The 22,470-nt window shown below is 45.6% G+C and overlaps 1 protein-coding gene across 3 annotated transcripts in view; it reads right to left on the bottom strand.

The window, feature by feature from the left end:
• Positions 1-195: 195 nt before the first annotated feature.
• MYO18B (myosin XVIIIB) overlaps positions 196-22,470 on the bottom strand; it is a 305,047-nt gene continuing 282,772 nt past the window's right edge. For all 3 annotated transcript variants that reach the window (XM_006147864.2, XM_006147865.1, XM_006147866.1), the window contains 2 exons: positions 3,213-4,464; positions 196-400 (listed from right to left, as the gene is read on the bottom strand). In XM_006147864.2, the coding sequence (XP_006147926.1) occupies positions 3,225-4,464 (1,240 nt within the window). In that variant the 3' untranslated portion in view covers positions 196-400; positions 3,213-3,224. The remainder of the gene's footprint in view (positions 401-3,212; positions 4,465-22,470) is intronic.

The raw sequence follows: 22,470 nt of genomic DNA, 5'->3' as shown, positions 1-22,470 counted from the left end.
AAGAGGAAAAAGTAACTCACTGCATGTAGATACACATGTGGAGAGAAATGGCAGTATACACTCCAAACCACAATCACTGTGAGTTGGTTCCGTTGTTAGGAACCCTTGTACCCGTAGCTGTGCCCCTATTTCTGCCCTCCAGATCCCCAAGTAGCACGGTTGTAGAAATGAGAGAAGGCACAGATGTCATGGAGCCAACACTTTATTTTGCATAGCCTAAGCATGCTGGGAGCCCCATTCTCCTGTGGGATATGCCTCTGCAGACCCATCTTGCCTCTTGAGGGTCACCGTGCTGAATGGCTCTGGATCGATGGCCTCTGGGGAGGCCTGGCCCGCTTCTCTCTCTCTCCAAACAGCTGTGGAGTCAGGAAGTCTTCAAAGGCAGCTGCATCTCAGGAGGCTGGAAGCGAATGTAGGTCAGAGCTGATGACTGACACACAGGACGGGTACATCTTGATGGGGAGAATGAGTGCGGGTGGAGGCCCTGGAGTTCTACATTCCCATTGCCGTGCCAAGGTGAGCTTTATTGGAGAGACTCCACTGAGAATGATGATGCATGTGGCAGGAGGGGAGCAAGCGGAGAACAGGCTTCTTCAAGGACCCGGCTTTCTGAGAGCAGGATAACACAGCAGTTACCGAATCCACTGGGGGTCAAGCTCCTGCTAGGGATCTTTTGTGTTCTCATTAAACCCACAATGTTGAGCCAGGAGGTGGCGTGGAGGGAAAGGCTCTGGATCCCACATGGCTGACTGCACTGTTCAAGTCCCAGACCCGGCAGACTGAAAATCGCACTGGTGTGTGTGTATGCATGCCCAAAATCCCAAGAGGAGACTGGAAAAAAAGGGATTGTGGCATGGCCATCTCCCTCTCTCTCTCTCTCTCTGGTAAGTGCAAGCACTCTACAGCAAAAAATAAACAAAACAAAAAACAAAAACAACCCATGATGCTACTGTAGGTGATGGGTAACGTCATCACCCCTATATTCCAGCTGAGGACACAGATGCTTAGCGAGGCTCCACCGCTTACTTGTGCTCTCATGGCTAGTTATAGGGAAGCACTGAGCTTTGGGGGCTTTTTAAAAATTTTATTTTGAAAAATTTTTTCTATAGGCATGTATATTCACTGGAGACACAGAGAGAGAAAGTGAGAAAGCACCTCTGCAGGGGGGATGGCCACACCACAATCCCTTCTCTCCCATTCTCCTCTTTGGATTTTGGACATGCACGCACATGTGCCCTGTTGTGAGTTTCAAGCTGCTGGCTCTGGGACTTGAACCGTGGTCAGCCATGTGGGAGTCCAGTGCCACAACCACTATGCCACCTGCTGGTCCCTGTGGGGCTTTTTAAGTTCCGGAGCCCACTATCCATACATCTCGGGGACTGGGCTTGTATAGCGTAGTTGGAAACTCCAGCATGGAAATCAAGCCTGGGGGAGATTTTCAGGCAGGTGCTCTGTTCTCGTGGTGAGTATCCTTGGAGAAGAATCTTGTTTGGGGGAGGGAAGGAGATGAGGTTTTTTTTTTGTTTTTTTTTTTGGGAAAAAAAAAAAAAAAAAGGACAGCGACAGGATGTTCCGGGATGACTCCTGCTAAGGACCAGACCCCTTACGGACGTGTGCCCTTTACTTGGCCTTTGAAGCTGCCTTCTGTGTCCCCGAGAGCATAATAATGTAAATGAATATCAGATCTTTACTCGGTAATTGAGAGCAGGGAGAAGGCCATGTTAAGTCAAATTAATTTGCTCTGATGTAGTCAAGCCCGTCTCCACGGCAGAGGCGATGGCTTTTTGATGGGCTGAGGGTGCCTCTCGAAGAAACAGGTCTCCAGCAGCGGCAGTTGGGCGGCTCATTTCGGTCAAGGAGGCCCAGGGATTGAGGCAAGGGCCACGCCAAGCGGCCCGTGAAGTTGCTGGACCACCTGCGCTTGGAGGGCTTCGCGTTCTACGATTCGGTAACTGGGAGCTTTGTGAAGCTCGGGGGCTTCGGGCAGCTCTGGTATCACTTAGGAAGAGTCCTGGAGTGTGTTCCTAAGGAAACATACTGTGGATCGAGGTAAGGATTCGAGAGATTCAAAGCTCTGTCCTGCCTGGGTGATTTTGTGCAAGTGACTTAGGCTGTCCGATCCTCAGTGTGTCGGCCCGTAAGATGGGAATGGATGATAAGGAACAACTTCTTAGGGTGACTGTGTATATCAAACGACTAGCTGCTATACGAGGGTACTTCAAAAAGGGAGTGGAAATGGAATTAAAGTACGAGTTTCTATTGTTACAAACAAATTTGAACTCCAGGCATAGTTTTTTTTTTTTTTTTTTTTGTAATACACATTTCAATGAACTTTTTGAGTATCCCCAGTACACAATAAATGCAAGCCATTATTAGCGGTGAAGTCTCCTTCTTACCTTTGTCCTAGAGATTAGGGCAGCGAGGAGGGGGGGATAATCACCTCTTCCACACCATTGTTCTATGACCCTTGCATCTGACCCAACCCCCAGCCTTGGGCCTCAATTTCCCTCTCCATACAAGGTGAAGAGTCGAACCCCGCTATCCTAAAGACATCTACCGTCCAGCTTCTGTGGATCTATCGTCCGACTTCTGTGGATCTGTGGTACCTCCACAGGACTCCCGTCACTATGCGGACAAATTGCCACCTCTACACCTGCAACCCCAGGTGGGATGGGGTTAGGAAAGTGAGACGAGGGTGAGGAATCTATAAACGTCTGGCACCTTCCACAGCACCAGCCTGCAGGACCCTCTTGTTTTCCACTGTGTCTGAATTTTTTTTAAAAAAAAAAAATATTTTTGAAGAATTATTGAATTTTATTTCTTCTTCTTCTTCTTCAACTTGCTATGGGGCACTTGTGCTCGCCAGAGAGAGAGACACACACACACACACAGAGACAGAAAGCTGCCAGGTCTGGGACTCAAACTGCAGCTGGCCATGTGGGAGTCCAGCGTCTTTAACCACTGTGCCACCTGCTGGCCCCTGTGTCTGAATTTTAAAGGACAGAGAAATGAGAAGCACCTAGCAGAGGGCTCCTGACCAGCTTTGTATCCAGCAGCACGTGATTTCAGCTAAAACCTCTAAAACCCCTGCTCTCCCATCGGCCCCAGCGCAGAGGGAGGCAGCAGCAGTGCCCGGTGTTCTCCAGGCTGCAGGACCCAGCTGACTCTCGCTTCCATCCCCAGGAAGAACGCTCCCAGCCTGCCGCCTTTACCTGGCCTGGCTGCTACTTCTGGAGGTACTTCTTCATTATGCTCTCAACGTCGTCATCCTTCCTCCCTGCTCCCGGCTCTCTGATCTCGGGGGATGTCCGCTCGCCACCGTCACCATCGAGTCGTGGGATTCTCGGTCGACTCTTGATGCTGTCAGCACTTTTGAAGGACAGGATGGAGCTGGAGGATGAGGATGAGTCGGAGAGGTGAGCTGGGTCCTCCTTGGACTCTGAGCTCTTTTTCAAAATGGTCTTGATCCCCGAGAGAAAGGAACGATCAGCCTCTTCTGTCTCGAAGTGGACACTTGAACGCTGTGAACTATCTTGCCCACTTTTGGCTGCTCCGGCCAAGGACATAGGCATCTCGGGCTTCCGGATGGCCGGGAGGAAGTCATCGAAGTCCACTTTGGTCTTGCATTCATAGTTGAGGCTTGGGAGCTTCCAGCTGAATGGGTCACTGTCTAGAGGTTCCTCCATCAGGTGGGCGTACTGGCGGTTCTGGAAGACAAGTGGCTCTTTCCCAAGGTCTAGACAGCCTGCATCGTCCACTGAAGACTCCAGACACCGCCTCCGGGGTCGAAGTGTTGGCGACAAGACTGTGTCCCTGGGTGCAGTAGGGGAGCTCAGTTTTCTCCTCAAGCCTGGTCCTGATTCTAAGAGGGACTCGCAGGAACTGAACCGGGTCTTCAGTGTCTCGGGCAGTGGGGTTGCGCCCTCAATGCCATCCGAAGAGATGCATTTCATGCTGGTTGACCGTAGTAGACCAGCTGATGTCCCGCCTGTGGCCCCTTCTGTTTCCGGGGGTGATTTTGCCCCAAGCCTCAATGAGAGGTGTCCCTCATCACTGCTGGCCCTGCCCCTCCTCAGCGTGGAGGCCCCAGTCGTTTGGTAAATGGGGAGGGTGGGCCAGTCCTCCAGGCTCAGTGTGGACCCCCGGCCTCTCTGGCTTCTCTTCCTCCGAAGTCCTTCCACGAACTCTGAGAGAGCTGCTGAAGGGCTAGGCAGCTTGTCCCTGGACAGCGGGGAGGTATCTCTACTCCGAGAAGCTGGGGAAGAAGATAGGACTCCTAACCTCTCCGTGGGTTTTTTCTGGACACCAAACCCTTCACCATCCCCCAAATGGCAGTACTTCCTTCTGTGGACAGAGAGGGGAGAAACAGACTTGTCCCCCGAGGTCTTGCTGCGGACATCCTGGGCTCTGCTCAGCGCCGACGCTGGCTGAATCCTCTCAGCATCCCCAGCCTCCTTGTTCATCCTGTACCGAGAAGACAAATGCAGAAAGTAGAAATGGTGCCATTCGTACAATTTGTGCAATTGGTGTGAGAGCCACTGAGCACAGGCACTAATATTATTTTTCTTTGGAAATGCCATCCGTACCGCACTCTCAAATGAACCGTATGATTTAATGTGCAAATTCAAGCCATGTAAATTATTTCTTGTTGCTTTCTGAAATGCAATTTCTGTCTATAATTAAACCCAGCTAAGTACGTTTGAGTAGATTAAACTGTAGCTAGGATGGATGACTTAGATTTATGAGACATCATACCTGACATGATAGGACCCATCATCCCAGAGCCTACTGTGAAATAAGTAATTTGCTTCTCTAAGACTGGAGGGGGCCACACAGGGGAGTATTTATTTATTTAGGACCAAGTCCAGGAGATGGTCCCACCAAATGGGGCTACTGAGAGTCAATGATCCCAAAATGTGTCTCAGCACGATGCTCCATGACACTCCTGTCTCGTGGAGTGGGAGTGGGGGCAAAAACTGTCCCCTAAAAGGGAAAGATTCACATGAAATCAACTTGAAACCAAGACTATACACAGAGGACAGACGGTTTCTATTCTGGGACTACACCAGACTCGGCTTTTATGCAGAGAGCATTTGCAGCAGCTGAGCCCAAAACACTTTGCCTCTGAAAAGTAGGAACCTCTCAGTGGGGTGAAATTATAGACTGAAAAGTAAAGGGCTCATGTAAAGGAGAGAGACTGGAGTCCATCAACCTTTCCTTCAATAAATAAAATCATGTGTCTTCCTGCAAAGAGAAACTATCCCCTTCCTGCCCACCAGCAAAGTTACAATTTACTAAAAATTAAGAAGGAAAAAAGAATGTCAAATGTCAGGAGTTTTGGCAAGGTGCACAAAGCCGTGGTCTCGGGCCCAAATAGAAGCTGAGGGTGATGTATAGGCAGTTTTCTAACCACCATGCTTATGTCTGCTCTGTGGCTCTTACTGTAACAACCAGGACAATTGTAGGATTCAGCTTACAGAGGGTGGTAAGCACTCAGAGCGGGGGAGGGATTCTGGAACAAGACTTGGGAGAAGGCTCCTGGCTTACCCAGTGCGATGTCACCACCTCAACCCATGATCACCTAGGACAGTTCAGAAGGAGAACTGATCACAATGTCCATTGGGATTTTGAATCCGGAAAAGAAGACAAGCCAGATGCCTGGAGGTGATGCCCCCAAATGGGAAGGGCAGATAAAATAAGGGATCGAGGTCTTTTTTTTCCAGGGAAATGGGTAGAGATTGCAGTGGACTAAATGTTTGAGTCTTCCCTGCCCCAAATTCATCTGTTGAAGCCTAATCCCCGAAATGATGGTCTTAAATGGTGGGGCATTTGGGAGGCGAATAGCTTGTGAGGACAGGGCCCTTATGAATGAGATTAGCACCCTTAGGAAACAGACCCCAGAGAGAACCCTTGCTTGTCCCACCACATGAGGATGTAATGAGAAAGCTCTCTATGAACAGCACTGATTCCACCAGTCTCCAGAACTGTGAGAAGTAAATTTCTGTTGTTTATGAGCCACTCATAAAGCCACTCAGTCTATGGCAGTCAGAGGAAGCCAAGACAGACACAAACACTGCCTTTCTGAGCTCCTGAGACCAGAACTCCAATGATTCCATACTTTTCTCTCCTCTGGGTCTACCAGGATGCCCCCAGGCCCCAGGACCTATGGGAGGTCATCAGGGCAATGACAGTCTCTGTTAGAGGGTTTCGTGAGGACAAGACACAGAGCTGGTTGTGCTCATCCGGCTCTCCTTATTCCCTACATCAGCAGGTGGAGGAGAGTGGATGTTGTAGTCTGGGGTGAACGAGGAGAACATAGGGTCAAGGAGGGTGCAGATGAGCTACCTCCTTACCCACCATCCTCACCAACCTCAGTTCTCCTGTAGGGTCAGGCTCCCTGCTCCCTGCTCAACCACTTCTCTAAGGAGCTGCCCTCTTGCTCAACTTGCTCCAGTCATGCCAATCTCCTGGTACAGGTCAAAACCTTTATGCTTCTGGGTTTTGCATGGACTGTTCTCTTCACCTGAAGCATTCCTTCTACCATCCCTATGCCAAGGTCATAGTCCTGACCTCTGGGACAGTTAGAAGAACGAGAGAAAAGCCCTCCAGACAGTGCCTGGCAACTAATTAGTCAAATAACAATGAATGTTTATGATGGATAATTAATGACTCTCAACCATTAACAATGAACAGCAATCATTTTTATTTTCACTAATCTCTGAATCTCCAGAGCCTGGCCACCACTGGGTTTAATGAAAGTTTCTAGGGAAGTTCAAAGAGGGATGAATGGAAGGAGGAGCGAGCAGGTTCCCTTGCATCTCGTCCTTTAGAAGACAGGTTGGCCCCCATGTGCTAAAACAAAAGCCGCACACTTGCCCAGAGCAGCTGCTCCTTTCCCATGTCCTGTCTGTCACCTCCTGTCCTCAGCACAGCTGGGCCTGAGCTGAGAGATCAGATAGAAGGCTTCTTCATGATTACCTGAAGGTGGGACTGTCAACGTCATTGCTTTGGAATCACTCCCCTAATATACAGCAAGATGGCATTCACACTCCTCTCTCTCTCAATCTCTCTCTCTCTTTCTTTTAATAAACAGCTTGGAGCTGTCAGGGGCAGTGGGCTGCTGCAGAGCTGACAAGGCATTTCCATCCTGTCTTGGCCCTGAAAAGAGGTGGGCTTGATAAATGTCTTGGGCCCTTGGTCTCATCTATTACCTGCCATGTGGGGATGGCAGCATCCAGGGCTCCTGCGGTCGAATTTCCCAGGACCCACAATGTCCATTGGGATTTTCAATCTGGAAAAGAAGGTAATTCTGCTCGCTCCAGCTCCTGCTGCCTCTGTGGGCTGCAAATGTCAAGGCAGGCCATGAGAAAAGGAAAGGAAGTCACAGGAAGAGGAGGAGGAGGGAGGATGACAGAGGACACAGGGGAAAAAAGGTATATGAAGGAGGTGGATGGAGTATCCTAGACCACGGCCTGAGCTGGCAGAATCTTGCCGATACTCACTTCTGCATTTCCTGTGGTAGCATCGTGCCCAGGGCATAGCAGGTGCTCAGTAAATGCTGAACTCATACGAGGTTGATGAGGAGGAGGAAGGAGGCAGGATGAGACTCACGAAGGAAGGACAATGAGACTGGAGAAGGAGCAGGATCAACAGGAGGAAGCTGAGGTGAGAATGGGTGGGGGTGACGGTGGAAGAGGAGAGAGACCAGAGACTGATGGGTGGTGATGGAGGAGAGGAAGGAAGAAGGAGGCCGAAGGGCCAAGGCAAGAGGGAGATGGGGGAGAGTCGCAGATGCTCTGGAGGCTGGCAACAGAGGATCTGCCCTATTCATCTTCTTTTGTTGTTATTAGTTTATTTATATCTTCTATGAAAGATAGAGACAAAAAAGAGAGAGACACCTCCAACAGAATCTTCAGGTCACGATCGACCCCCAGGCTCGGCCCAGCTTAAGAAGGTGCTGGGATAGGAATCCAGGATCTTTCTCATGTGAGTCCAGTTGCATTACTGCTGCCCCCTCCCCCCACCACCTGACCCTTGGTTTTTTCATCTTTGACATGAAGCTGGGACAGGCAGAAGACAGAGTGAAGTAGTCAGTAGATAAAATGTGAGGATCTAGAAGTCTCAGGCTGTGGATGCTGGGGTTCAGGCGCACGGCACAGGCTCACTGACCCCAGCTCTGCCAGTGCACGGGGAGACCTTCCTGACTTCCCTGGTGCCCACCAGAGCAATGCCTTCCACGAGGCATGAATGCCAAACCATCCCAGTGTGACCACTCGCGTGACAGCCTGGCTGTCCCAGGAACGGAGGGCAGCAGTCTGACATCTTGGGATGGGGGTGGGCAGAGTGACGCCTTTCTGAAATGGTCTGGTGCCTAGAGAGCCTCAACTAATGAGCCTGAAACAAGAATCCAAGAATGGAGTCTCCAGTGTAGACTCCCGTGGAGCTGGAATCAGGAGGGAAGGAGAGATGGGGGGGGGAGGGTAAGAAGGGGAGAAAGAAAGAAAAACTGTCCCTGACCGAGTGCTCACAGATCCACCCACATCTCTGCAATGACTTCTTTCCTGTCTGCATCAGCCCTCAACAAGTGCCTCGCGTTTACTCCTTTCTGTGTGAAGCCTGCAGAACTTCATCTGAATTCAGACACCCATTTGTAGGTTTGGGGGTGAGGAGCTCAAGTTCTGCTTGTCTGAGGCTAGATGGTTCTTTATATTTCTGTCCCAGCTCTGGACACTTCAAACATCACTTTTTAAAAAGCTATTATATTTATTTCTTCTATGAGAGAGGGAGACACACAGAGCATCCCCAACAGGGTCTTGACAGCACAGTAAACCCCCAGGTTCAACCAACCCCAGATCATGGGTACAAGTGTGCCCAGCGTGTTCTGGGGAGGTCTTCAGACATGAACCCAGACCCTTCCCACATGGGTCAGCTTCCCAGAGCATTGCAGTTTACCACTGTACCACTGTCTGACCCCATCAAACACATCTTGCCTGTCTTCATCCAGGGGCCTGAGTAAGACCCACATTTTTTTCTCAGCTGTCATCACGAGATGGCGTGGCTCAGATGGAATGCCCCTCCTTCGGCATTGCATGATGGATGGATGGTAGATAATGAAGACATTGCCGCACCTGCCTCTAGAGCCATGGCCAGGGAGAGGGATGATGTACAGAAGGCTCAAGTCACTGGGAGACAGGTGTGGACAAATGCTAGGCTGGGGCTCTGTTAGTCTACAAGAAGAGGCTCCAGGAACACTTGGGAACTTATGGTGCCTGCCCTATAGTCTATCCAAAAAGGAATGTCCTCTTCTACACTAGTCATGATAAGGAACCAGTGGACAGTCCCTGAGTATCAGTTACAGAGCCACCAGGGCTGGTCCTATGATTGAGCGGCAGAGATCATCAACAATGACCACTTCTGAGTACTATTGTGTGCTAGGCACTGTGCTAGGAACCAGGGATACAAGGGAGAATAAACTGACGGTCTTTCTGTGGGTCTGCAGTGGTGATTATGACCTTCAGGCCCAGGGAGGTGGAGTGACCTCTGCCACCACACACAGCCAGAAAATTGCAGAAGCGGGGTCCCCACCAACCCCAGATTAGCTGACCCCACAGTGAGGATACTGGCATGGTTGGCTCAGCCTCAGAGCAAGCCAGCTGCGGAGACACAATAGCTCCTGCCTGGACCAAACTCCTTCCTCTACCAGGGTTTCTTGTGAATGTGGCTTTATTATTATTATTATTATTATTATTATTATTATTACTATTATTATTTTTTATACATTCAATTATGATATATTATTTGTCTTGTAAAGAGAATATATGAAAACACACCTCAGATCAGCCCAGTTGAGAATACTACACACGTTATCATCACCAGGTAATAAACCATTACTGTGCTCCACAAACGTCTTGCCTCTCTATTTTTTCTTCCTAATTTCCTTCCCCATACTCTTGCCCCTCCTACCCTCCTTCCATGCTGTTCCCAGGGTTTTGTATATATTTTTAGAGGTTTTTGCCTTAGAGTGCATGTGCTTGCTAATGAGAGAGAGAGAGAGAGAGAGAGACAATGAGAAGAAAAGTGAGAAATTACCCCTCAGGGGAATGACCATGCTGGAAGCCCTTCTCCTCCATTCTCTTTCCAGGATCTTAGGCATGTACACACACGCACCCAGTGTGATTCTCAAGCCTCTAAGTCTGGGACTTGAACTATGGTCAGTCATGTGGGAGTCCAGCAATGTAACTGCTATGCCATCTGCTGGCCCCATGGCTTCATCATTTTAACCTCTAGTGTTGACCACAGCGGCAGATGCTCTATGAATATTACTTGAAGAATGAAGAAGGTATCTATAGGTGCACACAATTTATATAGTTCTTAACACTGAGGTCAGAAGCATCTTCAGCCCAGTTTTCAGGTGAGAAAACTGAGGCTTGCTCATGAGAAATCATTTGCTCAAGGTCATACTGCAAAGTGGCAGGATATGGATTTGAACCCCAGTCATCCAGATCTAAAGTTCATTCTTTTTCCTTCCACTGCATCACACCCTCCCCAGGCAGACGCCCGAGTACAAACCTCAACCAGTTGAACTAATACCCACATGTATATATTTTTCAAAGTCTGCCAAGACACAATGAACAGAAATGTTAGGTTCACATCAAGGAGATGCTGGATTCACTGGCATTAGACATAATCACACAATGAAAAAAAAAAAAAATCCCTAGGGCTGTCTGGTCAAAGCCTGGGCCAATTGTAACTACAGGAAACTTGACGCCGATTTAATGACACCATGAATCATCCCCAATGGCATGCTGTCACCCCCATTCTTCATCCACACCCTGAAATTAAAGAGGAAATTAAAAATATATTGATGTTCTTGAATGCTGGCAAGGCTTGGGGTGGGAAATGAGATGTCCTTTTAAGATGGCCTGAAGATTTTGTAACTGAGTCTAAAACAACAATTGGTAGTCTGTAATAGACGTAGACATGGTGCCCAGGACTGTAAGACATGGAAATGTGAGGCACTTATTAAGCCCCCACAGCATCCAGGTGAACTCCACGTAACAATATAGTAGCTTTAGGCTCTGCAGACTTTACTGATTTTTGGTTTTGTTTGTTCTAGACAGTGTCATTATGTCACAATCCTCCTGCCTCAGCCTCACAACTAGAACTATGGGCATATGCCACCAGGCCTGGCTGGCCCTTTTTAAGAGAGGGTCTTGCTATGTTACCCAAGCCAGCCCCAAGCTTACGGCCCCCCCTCTACCTCTCTGAGTTGCTGGGATTACAGACACATATCACTATACCCAGCATTTAGACTGAACTGGGGATCTTAGGCATGTACACACACGCACCCAGTGTGATTCTCAAGCCTCTAAGTCTGGGACTTGAACTATGGTCAGTCATGTGGGAGTCCAGCAATGTAACTGCTATGCCATCTGCTGGCCCCATGGCTTCATCATTTTAACCTCTAGTGTTGACCACAGCGGCAGATGCTCTATGAATATTACTTGAAGAATGAAGAAGGTATCTATAGGTGCACACAATTTATATAGTTCTTAACACTGAGGTCAGAAGCATCTTCAGCCCAGTTTTCAGGTGAGAAAACTGAGGCTTGCTCATGAGAAATCATTTGCTCAAGGTCATACTGCAAAGTGGCAGGATATGGATTTGAACCCCAGTCATCCAGATCTAAAGTTCATTCTTTTTCCTTCCACTGCATCACACCCTCCCCAGGCAGACGCCCGAGTACAAACCTCAACCAGTTGAACTAATACCCACATGTATATATTTTTCAAAGTCTGCCAAGACACAATGAACAGAAATGTTAGGTTCACATCAAGGAGATGCTGGATTCACTGGCATTAGACATAATCACACAATGAAAAAAAAAAAAAATCCCTAGGGCTGTCTGGTCAAAGCCTGGGCCAATTGTAACTACAGGAAACTTGACGCCGATTTAATGACACCATGAATCATCCCCAATGGCATGCTGTCACCCCCATTCTTCATCCACACCCTGAAATTAAAGAGGAAATTAAAAATATATTGATGTTCTTGAATGCTGGCAAGGCTTGGGGTGGGAAATGAGATGTCCTTTTAAGATGGCCTGAAGATTTTGTAACTGAGTCTAAAACAACAATTGGTAGTCTGTAATAGACGTAGACATGGTGCCCAGGACTGTAAGACATGGAAATGTGAGGCACTTATTAAGCCCCCACAGCATCCAGGTGAACTCCACGTAACAATATAGTAGCTTTAGGCTCTGCAGACTTTACTGATTTTTGGTTTTGTTTGTTCTAGACAGTGTCATTATGTCACAATCCTCCTGCCTCAGCCTCACAACTAGAACTATGGGCATATGCCACCAGGCCTGGCTGGCCCTTTTTAAGAGAGGGTCTTGCTATGTTACCCAAGCCAGCCCCAAGCTTACGGCCCCCCCTCTACCTCTCTGAGTTGCTGGGATTACAGACACATATCACTATACCCAGCATTTAGACTGAACTGGGAATTGAACCTGGGTCTCTCATGTGGTCCCAGATTACAAAGCACAGATGCAGCAGCTAGGCCTGATATTACTCAATTTTATATTTACAGCAGTACTCATCAGCAGATACTACTACAATTTTTCCCATGTCACAAATGAGGCTCAGAAAGGATAAGCAATTTGTAATAAATGGGAGGAGCACAGATTGAAACGAAAGAGCCAAACTCCAGATCCATGTGTCCTAACCACTCTGCTTTACTACCCTTTATAGTTCCATTTCACAGATGAGGAAGCTGAGGCTCACTGATGCAAATGAGCTCGTAGGGACCAGCAGTTAGTGTAATGGCTATGTCACTGGACTCCCATGTAGTCAACTGCAGTTTGCATCCTGAACCCGGTGGCTTAAACTCAACCCCAGGCGCGTGTGTTTGCGCGGCCCAGGCGCGTGTGTGTGCGTGCCCAGGATCCCGAGAGAATGGAGAAGGGATTGTGGCATGACCATCCCCCCGGGGGGTGATTTCTCACTTTCTGTCTCTCTGTCTCTCTCTGTCTTTCTGGAGAGCGCACCACGTGCCCTATAGCAAAAACCTCTAAAAAAAAAAAGCAAATGAGTTTGCTTAGGAGGTAGCAGAGCTCAGACTCTTACCCTCATTTTTTTTTTTTTGAAAGGTTTTCGTTATAGGGTGTGTGCACTTGCCAGAAAAACAGAGAAACAGAAAGCAAGAAATCATTCACCAGGGGGGATGGTTACACAACAACCCCTTCTCCTCCATTCTCCTCTCAGGATCTTGGGCACGCATGCACATGTGCCCGGCATGAGTTTAAGCCTCTGGGTCTGGGACTCAAACCATGGTCGACTACGTGGGAGTCCAGCAACATAACCATTACGCCATCTGCTGGTTCCAACTCTTACCCTCATTTGTCTAGCTACCTAAAACTCTGAGCTGAGCTTACAGAAGAAGAAGGGCTGTCTTCCCCTCCTAGAAAGGTGTGGGGTCTGGATAAATCCAACAAGAAGAATCTGTGGTACAAGACCCTGGATATATAACATTTCTAGAGGAGGTAGGTTTGAGTAAGGTTTATAAGATGGGTCAAGAAAGAAACTCTAAAGAGGAGTAGATTCATCCTACCAGTTATAAGCTTATTCAATATACAAAATCCTTGATAAGCATGAGTTGGTATCTAAATTTCATAGGCAAGGAAAGTAAAGTTTTAAAAGATCAGTCAGCTGAGAAGGAAGTCTCAAAGAAGGAGGTTGCTTTGGGATGACATTACTAAGAAAGCAGGTTCCACTGCAAGTCATTCCCAAGCCTGGTTACTTCGGGCCTGAAGGCAGAGAGAACATAGTCAGGAAACAGATGCTGTAAAAACCTGTATTTCAGGTCAGATAGTGGCACAGCAGTAACATGCTCTGGGGAGCAATCCCCCATGGGAATTCTGGAGACTCCCTTGAGTATACCAGACATGTGAGTGCCCATGACCCAGAACTGGCTCAGGCTGGGGGACCGTATGTGGCATCAAGACCCTACTGGGAGTTCTCTCTTTCTTTCTCACTCTAGGAAGAAATAAAAATTTTAAAAATCCTGTGTTCCTTATAATATATAACATTGTTTCTGAGAAAAGATAATCTTCATGCATTGCTTGCTGTTCTCTTAGTGCTTAAGTAGGTAAGGAATCCTTGACACTTTAAAATCAACCCAGTTAGCTGCCTTTAGTGGACACCTGCCTATATACTTTCTGTAGGTCATATCTGGCCCCCCTCAGACAATGGCACTGGCTTTCAGGCACTAGAATCAGTGGTGTTTGTATAGAATTGCCCATTAAAGTCACCCCTGGAACTCTATAAAAAAATCTATTTCAATGGGGGTAATGGAGGATGATGGGGAGTAAGGATATTGTTCTAATATAAAAGAAACTAAAGGCTAATGCGAGATGTTAAAATAAAGAAAAAATATGTCCAAGGGGATGGGGATAAATGAGAAATCTCTATTTTCAATGCAATCTTTCTGTAACTTAAAATTGTTCTAAAGTAGTCAGTTTCCTGATGATTAGTGATGTTGAACTTTTTTTTTTTTTCATATGCTACTGGCCATTTGTATGTCTTCTTTTGAGAACTACATGTTAAGATCTAATTGCTCATTTTTAAATTGAAATTTTTTGTTCTGTTTTTGCTAATGATGGCTGTTTGCATTTCTTATGTATTCTGTTTATTAATCCCTTGTCAGATGTGAAACTTGCAAATATTTTCTCCCATTCTATAGGTTGTCACCACATTCTGTTGATTGCTTCCTTTACTGGGAAGAAGATTTTTTTTTTTTTTTTTTTGGGGGGGTTTTTTCCCTTTCCCTCCCTTCTCCTCTCAAACTCTTGGACCCCCACTCCTCCATTCTCCTCTCAAGATCTTGGACACGCATGCACATGTGCCCAGCGTTGAGTTTTAAGCCACTGGGTCCAGGATGCGAACCGCAGTCGACTACATGGGAGTCCAGCGACATAGCCATTACGCTAACTGCTGGTTCCCCAGGAAGATTTTTAGTTTGATGCAATACCTTTTGTCTATTTTTTTTCTGTTGTTGCGTATGCTTTTGAAGTCTTATTTTAATAGTCTTTGCCTAGTCCAATGTCCTAAGGAATTTCCTCTGTTTTCTTTGAGTAATTTTATGGTTTTAGAACTTACATCTAAGTCAATCCATTTTGAGTTAATTTTTACATATGGTGAAATATAGGAGTCCAGTTTCAGTCTTATCTATATGGCTATCCAATTTTTCCAGCACCATTTATGGAAGAGACTGTCCTTTTCCCAATGAATATTCTCGTGGCCTTTCTCAGAAATTGGTTGGCTGGAGTTGGCCTCATAGTGCAGTGGTTAAGTGCTGTGAAAAGGAACCTAGATCCCACATGACCGACTGCAGTTCGCCTCCTGACCCTGGCTACTTAAAAAACAAGTTGGGCATGTGTGCGTGCATGACCAAAATCCTGATGGGATGGAGAGATGGAGGAGAAAGAATTGTGGTGTGATCACACCCCATTGGAGGAGGTTGCTTTCTCTCTCTCTTTCTTTGTCTCTCTCTCTCCCTTACTTTTTCTCCCTCTTGTGAGTACATGTGCCCTCTGGCAGTTAAAACAAATTTAAAAATCAGTTGACTGTATGATTATGGATTTATTTCTGGGTACTTTATTCTGTTCCATTGGTCTATGTATCTGTTTTTGTGCCAGTATCACGCAGTTTTGGTTATTATGGATTTATAATATATTTTCAAGCATGTAGTGGGATGCCTCCAACTTTGTCCTTTTGCACATGATTGCTTTAGCTACTCAGGATACTATTCTGTGTATTATAAAATGTTTGGCAGCATCCATGGCATCAACTGATTAGTACCACCTCTGAGATATGAAAACCAAAAATGTCTTCAGATATTGCCAACTGTCCCCTTGATGGGACACACAGTTGCTTCCAGTTGAAAACCACTGTTGTGGACTAGAGAGCAAGGAAAAAAAATGGATTATTGCCACAGGCCACAATGTGGACACATCTCACAAACATATATAATATTGAAACAAAAAACTATATACTGGATACTTCAATGTACACAAAAGTACCAAAACAGGCATATCTAATTGAGGGTGTGTGAAAGTTGTCAGAATCAAGACATTTGTACCAATTTGTACTAAAAACCGACTAAATGGATTCAGAGGTCAAGGAGGTGCAGGAAGGATCTCAGGCATATATGCCTGATAACAAGAACTGTCACAAGCACTCTGCCAGACCCACGACCTTATGCAAAGGCTAGTGCAAACTTACATGAAGAATACCGCAATCACATTTGCTCTCTCAACTCCCAGAAACTGCCCATCCAGCTTTGGACTGACATCCCTTCTTATTAGATCCAAGGATAGTAAGCAAGGATAACTGTTCCAAAACGATTTAAATAATCCCTCATTTTTTCTTTAAAAACGTGCTCCTCTTCCTCTAAATGTGTCCACTTACTACGGCAGTGTATTCTACATTGCAATGCTCGCTACTGGATGAATATCATTTCACTTTTAGAGAGAGTTTGTGCGTGCGTGTGCGTTATTTAGAGACTGGCAGGTGTTAAAAGTAAGCAAGGATGCTGTTGGTAAGAAAAAGAGGTGGTGACTTGAATGTGCACAAGAAGGTTTTAGAGGCACTAGAAATGATCTGGCTTTGATTTGGGTAGTAATTATATGGGTATAATCCATTTCTGAACATTTCATCAAGATGTGCATTCCCTTACGTACATTTCAATAAAAAGTTTATTTAACAAAACTGTAGCTCAATTAGAGAATCACAGTTTCCAACCATGGTCTGAGCCATCAATAATTAATCCAAATGCTTTTATACAAACTTGCAGCTAATTTAGGTGAGCCTTGAATTTTCTGAAAGGTCTGCAGACTTGCTACCCAGGATCTTGAGTTCAGGTGGAACACAACTCTCCCTTCCATGTAAACCCATCTGAGAGTGATGTGGGCCCCAAGGATAAATCCCGTGTCCACAGCCAGACTTCACTTGGCTTCACTCACTCAGACCTTGGGTCCATGAGTAATGTATTTGCACTGAATGTTTCTGTGCTTTCAGTTTCAACATCTTTTCTGCTAATCTTCCTAATGCTGATAAAACTGAAAAGAACCCTTATGTCCTGGGAAGACATAAAACTGTATTCATGAGAGGCCCGTTCATTAAGCATATTCAGCATGGATTAAAATTATCCTGAGCTCTGGTTCTAAAAATGAAGAAACCAGTAAATAAATGTACTATTGAAATAAGATTAGCAGCGATGCTTAACCTACTCTGAGAACAAGCTGTTTTTAGCACTAAGTACCATCCATTCCCATATACATAATTAATGAACTAATTACAAACAAGTCTTATCTAATCATTTGAGCAGGCTTCACATGACCTATCCTTGGCTTTACGTCTGTAGTAGACTAATTGCATTTCCTTGAAAGGAATACAACTTTATTTTGAAAACAATAACACTGTAATTTAGACCTTTTGACTAATTCAAACCAGCCTTATCCCAAATACAAACAAATGGGGGTGTTAGTGGCATCTAAATCTTTTTGTTGTAAACTAAGAACTGCATTCCAACAGTATGGGTCTACAAAAAAAAAATGTTTACAGAAAGCAAATTTTCCCCGGAAAAAAAGGAGAAGTTGTAATGCCATCGTTTAGCCAAACGAAAAGCAGTTGTGTTAAATCGGCACCAAAGCAAATGATACATACAACAGTAATTAGCGAAGATTACACAGTAATTAAAATCACGATGATTATGTGAGTGAGAATAATTTATACAATAATCTCCATGCTCACACTGCAATATGGTACAAGTCCAACGGCAACAGTAGAGAGTCGGGTTTGGTAATAAATCCAAATCACAGTATCACTAATTATGCAGTGATAGATCGGCCACTGAAATGTAGGGAAGAAAGTCTCTGACCAAGACCCACAATTTTATTTGAATTTTCCAAGTCTACCAAATGAGGATTCCAAATACACTGGTAGATTTTTCTCCCTCTGCCTCCCTCATTCTTTCTCTCTCTCTACTTTTTGTGTTCATAATCTTGTCCATGTAACCTCTCCTGAGTGGAGAACATTTTCTATGCTGTTTTTTTTCTACCCAGTCATATTCTCCTGCTTCAAGTAAGACTCTCCCTCACAGCCCACCCTCACCCCCATTTTCTTTTGGAGAACCAGGGTTATTTCAGTGTTCTCATGGTTTAGTGAGAGCAATTCCCCAGAGCCAGGTGAAAACACTGACTTAGGCCTCGGGGATGAGGCTCCTTCAGCCCTCTTGTCTGTTCTGACTAGTTCAGTGATGGACATGTGACCCACTAAGCCTTGGAACTTTTGTGGAACTACTGAGAAGAGAAAAGTACTTTTACTGGGATTCAGAATGGTACAGAGCTTAGATTGTTCCCCGCCATCTTGCTGCCTTAGTAAGGAGCCCACATAGAGGAAAGTGGAGCAGAGAGGTAGATGAAGGACCGAGTCCCTACAATCATTTTTGAGTCCTTGGACCCAGCAGTGACTGATGCTGGCTCTACCCTTGGATTCCCTAGCTGTAGGAGAATATACTTTTTTTTCACTCTTGCTCAAGCCATGTTTAGTTGGGCTTCATGTCACCTATTCTAACAAGAATCCTAATATTATGGAAAGAAGTCCTGGTATCTTCCTGGAACTCCAGGACAGAATTTTAAACTTCCTGGTCAGTTCCAATGGGAAGTATCCAAACATAACTAAGCTCACATATTTATAAATGAACTCACCTATTTTAAAATGAACTCTACTTTTATTACCAAGAGATTTTCCATTATGCTCATGCTTTTTTCCTATGAGTCTGGCCCATGTCCATCAGCTCTGGCACGTGGAGCTCCCATGATAGTTTTCTCTAGTCCTGCCTGTCACTTCCTGGGCTGCCATGGAAGTGTCACCTGGCCTGGTCAGGGATGAAGGGAGGAAGGTGGAAGGGAGCTTCTGCTTACTAAACATGACCTTGGTGCCAGGCCTACCACCAGGTACTTTGACGCTAGTAATTCTTCAGCACTGCAAAAGAGATACTTAAGCCCCTATCATGGAGGAGAGAATGAGACTCACGGCCTGTAACTTGCTCATAGCCAGGAATCTAGAGAGTAACATTAGAAACCAGGTCTATCAGACTGCAGGGCCTATTGTCTTTCTCTTGCCTCCCTTGATGTATATCTTCAAGGTCTCCTTATCAGCCCAAATTGAACTCTATGATCCCACCAACTGCTTCAGCCCATCTGCACTCTGGGTAGCTCAACCCCAGGCCTTCAGTACTTCCTATTGTATTCCATAAATCCTGGTTCTATATCACTAAGAATTTGTTTCATGATAGAAGACTGTCAATAAGTTTGACAAATTCACCCTTGGTTCTTGATCTCAGCATCATCCTCTTATTTATTGTTTTTGTACTTTTTTTTCCCCTGGTGGGGCATATATGCTCAGCAGAGACAGACTGAGATGAAGAGAAAGAGAGGGAATGTGAGAAGGCACCCCCAGGAGGGATGGCCACACCACAATTCCTTCTCCTCCATTACCCTCTCAGGATTTGGGGCACTTATGCACGCATAGTGAGCATATCTTTTGAAGGTGCTGGGTTGGGGACTTGCACTGTACCATTGGCCATGTGGGCTCTCACTGCTTTAACCACTGCAGTACCTCCTCTCCCAAGTATTACTATTTTAATAGTAAAGAGCCATTTAACTTTTATCCACTGGTCATTTATCTTTTCAGTAAATATTTAGTGAGAACCTACTACATGTCAGGCATTATAGTAAGTGTTAAGATTGAAGAAGGACAAAGACAAGGCTTGTGTCCTTAAGGGGCTCATAGCCTGATGAGGGAGACGGCCACTTGCACAGATTCTATCTACACAGAGTGGCAGGTTCTACAGGAGAGACTTTTAGGGCCTGTGAAACTACAAGAGAGGGTCACTCTTCCACCTGAGAGTCAGGGAAGACCCCGGAGGCAGATGATGCATGACCTGAGTCCTGAAGGGTGAGTAAGAGGCAAGTGAAGACAAATGGGAAGGGTGATCCATTCAGAGATAATACTATGTGCAAAGCACCAGAGGTGGGAAATAACACAGTACCTGAGAAAGAGCTAGGAGCCATTTGAGCCACAAATTATTAAGTAGAAAGGGAAGGAAATGAGACCAAAGAGGTAGGCAAGGGTCAGATCATTGAGGGGACTGCAGGCTGGAATGAAGGAAGTTGAGGGCATGGGAGGAAGAGAAATGAATGGATTGGAGTGTTATCAAGGGAAGGAGGGCATGGAAATGAATTAGTTTCAGACAGGACTGGACCAGACCTCACTGTCTGAGACCACAGGGAGATAAATATATAGACAGCATGGCAGAAGTTGAGGCCATTGTTATTTTTACTTGAAGGAAACATGTTGAGGAAACCTCCTGAGAGTGTTGAAGAGGGGCTGGAGGATAGTCAAAGATGGTTTAGAATAATCGCCCAATAAAATGAGAGCAGTGACAGACCAGGACTGACCAGCAACAAGACATTTGCAGTTAGCACAGTCGGGTCAAGCAATGCCTGTACGCACATGAACCCTGCAGCACTGTGAGTGAGTAAGTCTAGGGTCCTGTTGGGCGTGGGGCAGGGGGTCTAGAATGAAATGGGGCTCAGACCAGCTGGGAAGACAAGCATGGGTGAGCCCATAGCTTTACTGTTCTACTCTAGCAAAGCAGTAGCCTTAGAGGGCAGGAAGGGGAGGCCAGGCTCACAGCAGGGGCTAAGACCAGAATGCCAGCCCCTGGGTAGCCCTGACCCTTCCTGCAAGCCAGATGTTAAGAGAGACTCCTGAGCAAAGTGCGGCTATAGCCACTGAACCCATAAACTCCCTCTCTAGGGGCCACAAAGGTAATTTAGTGTCCCCGTCTTCAGAAGCGCCTGCATTTATCAGCAGCAGCTGCACAATTCCTGGGTTGTAAATCACCGAGCTTTAGGTGTATTTCTCTTGAGCTGACATCTCCTTATAAATAATATGGGGAATGCTTTTCTTTTCTTGGCAGAAGAATGCTTTTTCCTTCTTCTGCTTTTAGAGTGACCTTCTTTCTCAGTCAAGTTGGAAAAGTCCATGAGGCTCATTCAGTGAGTCCTACCACATGAGGACAGGTGTCCAGGAGTTCTGTTCTCCACCATTACACAGATCTTCCTAGCAGAAAGGATACTTGGATGATTTGGTAATATCTATTCAGATTTAAAATGCAGTGCCCTTTGACCCAGAGAATCATTTACCCATGTGCATAAGGATGTGTGTTTTTTGAATCCTGACAGGTGAACAACAAATATCTGTAAAACACCTGAAAGTGAACTAAGAAGTCTATTGTTAAATACCGCATGGTGTAACTTGAGGATCTTCTGTAGGACTTTAAAAGAATGAGATAGACTTACGCATGCTGGTAAGAAAAGATCTCCAGGGTATATTGGCAAGGGAAAGAAGCACGCTGTAAGAATTTATGAATGTTATATCATATCATATCATATATATATAGTATCATATCACTTGTGTTTTTTAAAAGGTTATACATATGCTATATATTTACTATACAGAGGAAGGTGTGGATGGGCCTATACCAAACTGAAGATGGAGGATCCTTCTTGGAAGGGAGCTACATTTGGGGGTGGGGGACCAAGGGGATTTTTCTGTTGTCTGATATTTTAAGTTCTTGAAGAGAGGGATAACCTTTGTGATAAAAAACAAACAAACAAACAAAAAACAAAAACTAGAAGTTAAGACACCTAAACTCTGAGGCATTCCTTATTCCAAGTTTGGGTAAGAAATTTCCCTCTGTAGACCTCATTTTTTTGCCATCTATCAAGTGAGTGAGTATGTTAGACTGATATAATCCTAGTAGTTCTCTTCAATTCAGAATATGTAGAATCTTCATATATCAAACATTCCAAGGAAGGAGTTCAAAAGATTCAGGGCTTTGTGCAATGGAATCTAGTGCTAAGTAGACAATAATTTATTGTTTTTTGTTGTTGAATAATAAACCTTGGGCAGTTTTAGTATTAAGGACAGCCCAGCTTCTTCCCAGTAAACTGCCAAATGAGTGACCAACATGTATAAATGTCAGAGAGCCATGGCAGAGTTGCAAATATGAATAGAGATGTTGGGGGGGGGATTCAAACCAAGGTTCAACTCCTGACTCTTCACTTCTCTGCTGTGTAACATTGACGGAGTTACCAGCCCTCCCTGAGTCACAATCCATGCTGAGTTGTGACTATTACAGTTAATATTTCTGCTCCAGCTTTGGGGATATAGTCATTTATTCACTAATAAACATTAATTGAGCACTGAATGTGAACCAACCCTGGGGACTCCAACATCAACAAGACAGACAAGGAGACCCTTCTTATGAAGATGTATCTGCCTCACCTCTTGTCCCAGCACTTCCAGGTGCAGGTGGACTTCCCTGGGGCCTTGGAAA

Source organism: Tupaia chinensis, unplaced genomic scaffold, assembly GCF_000334495.1.
Source record: "Tupaia chinensis unplaced genomic scaffold, TupChi_1.0 Scaffold000226_1, whole genome shotgun sequence".
Lineage (NCBI taxonomy): Eukaryota > Metazoa > Chordata > Mammalia > Scandentia > Tupaiidae > Tupaia > Tupaia belangeri.
This window is presented reverse-complemented; position numbering and strand designations above follow the sequence as displayed.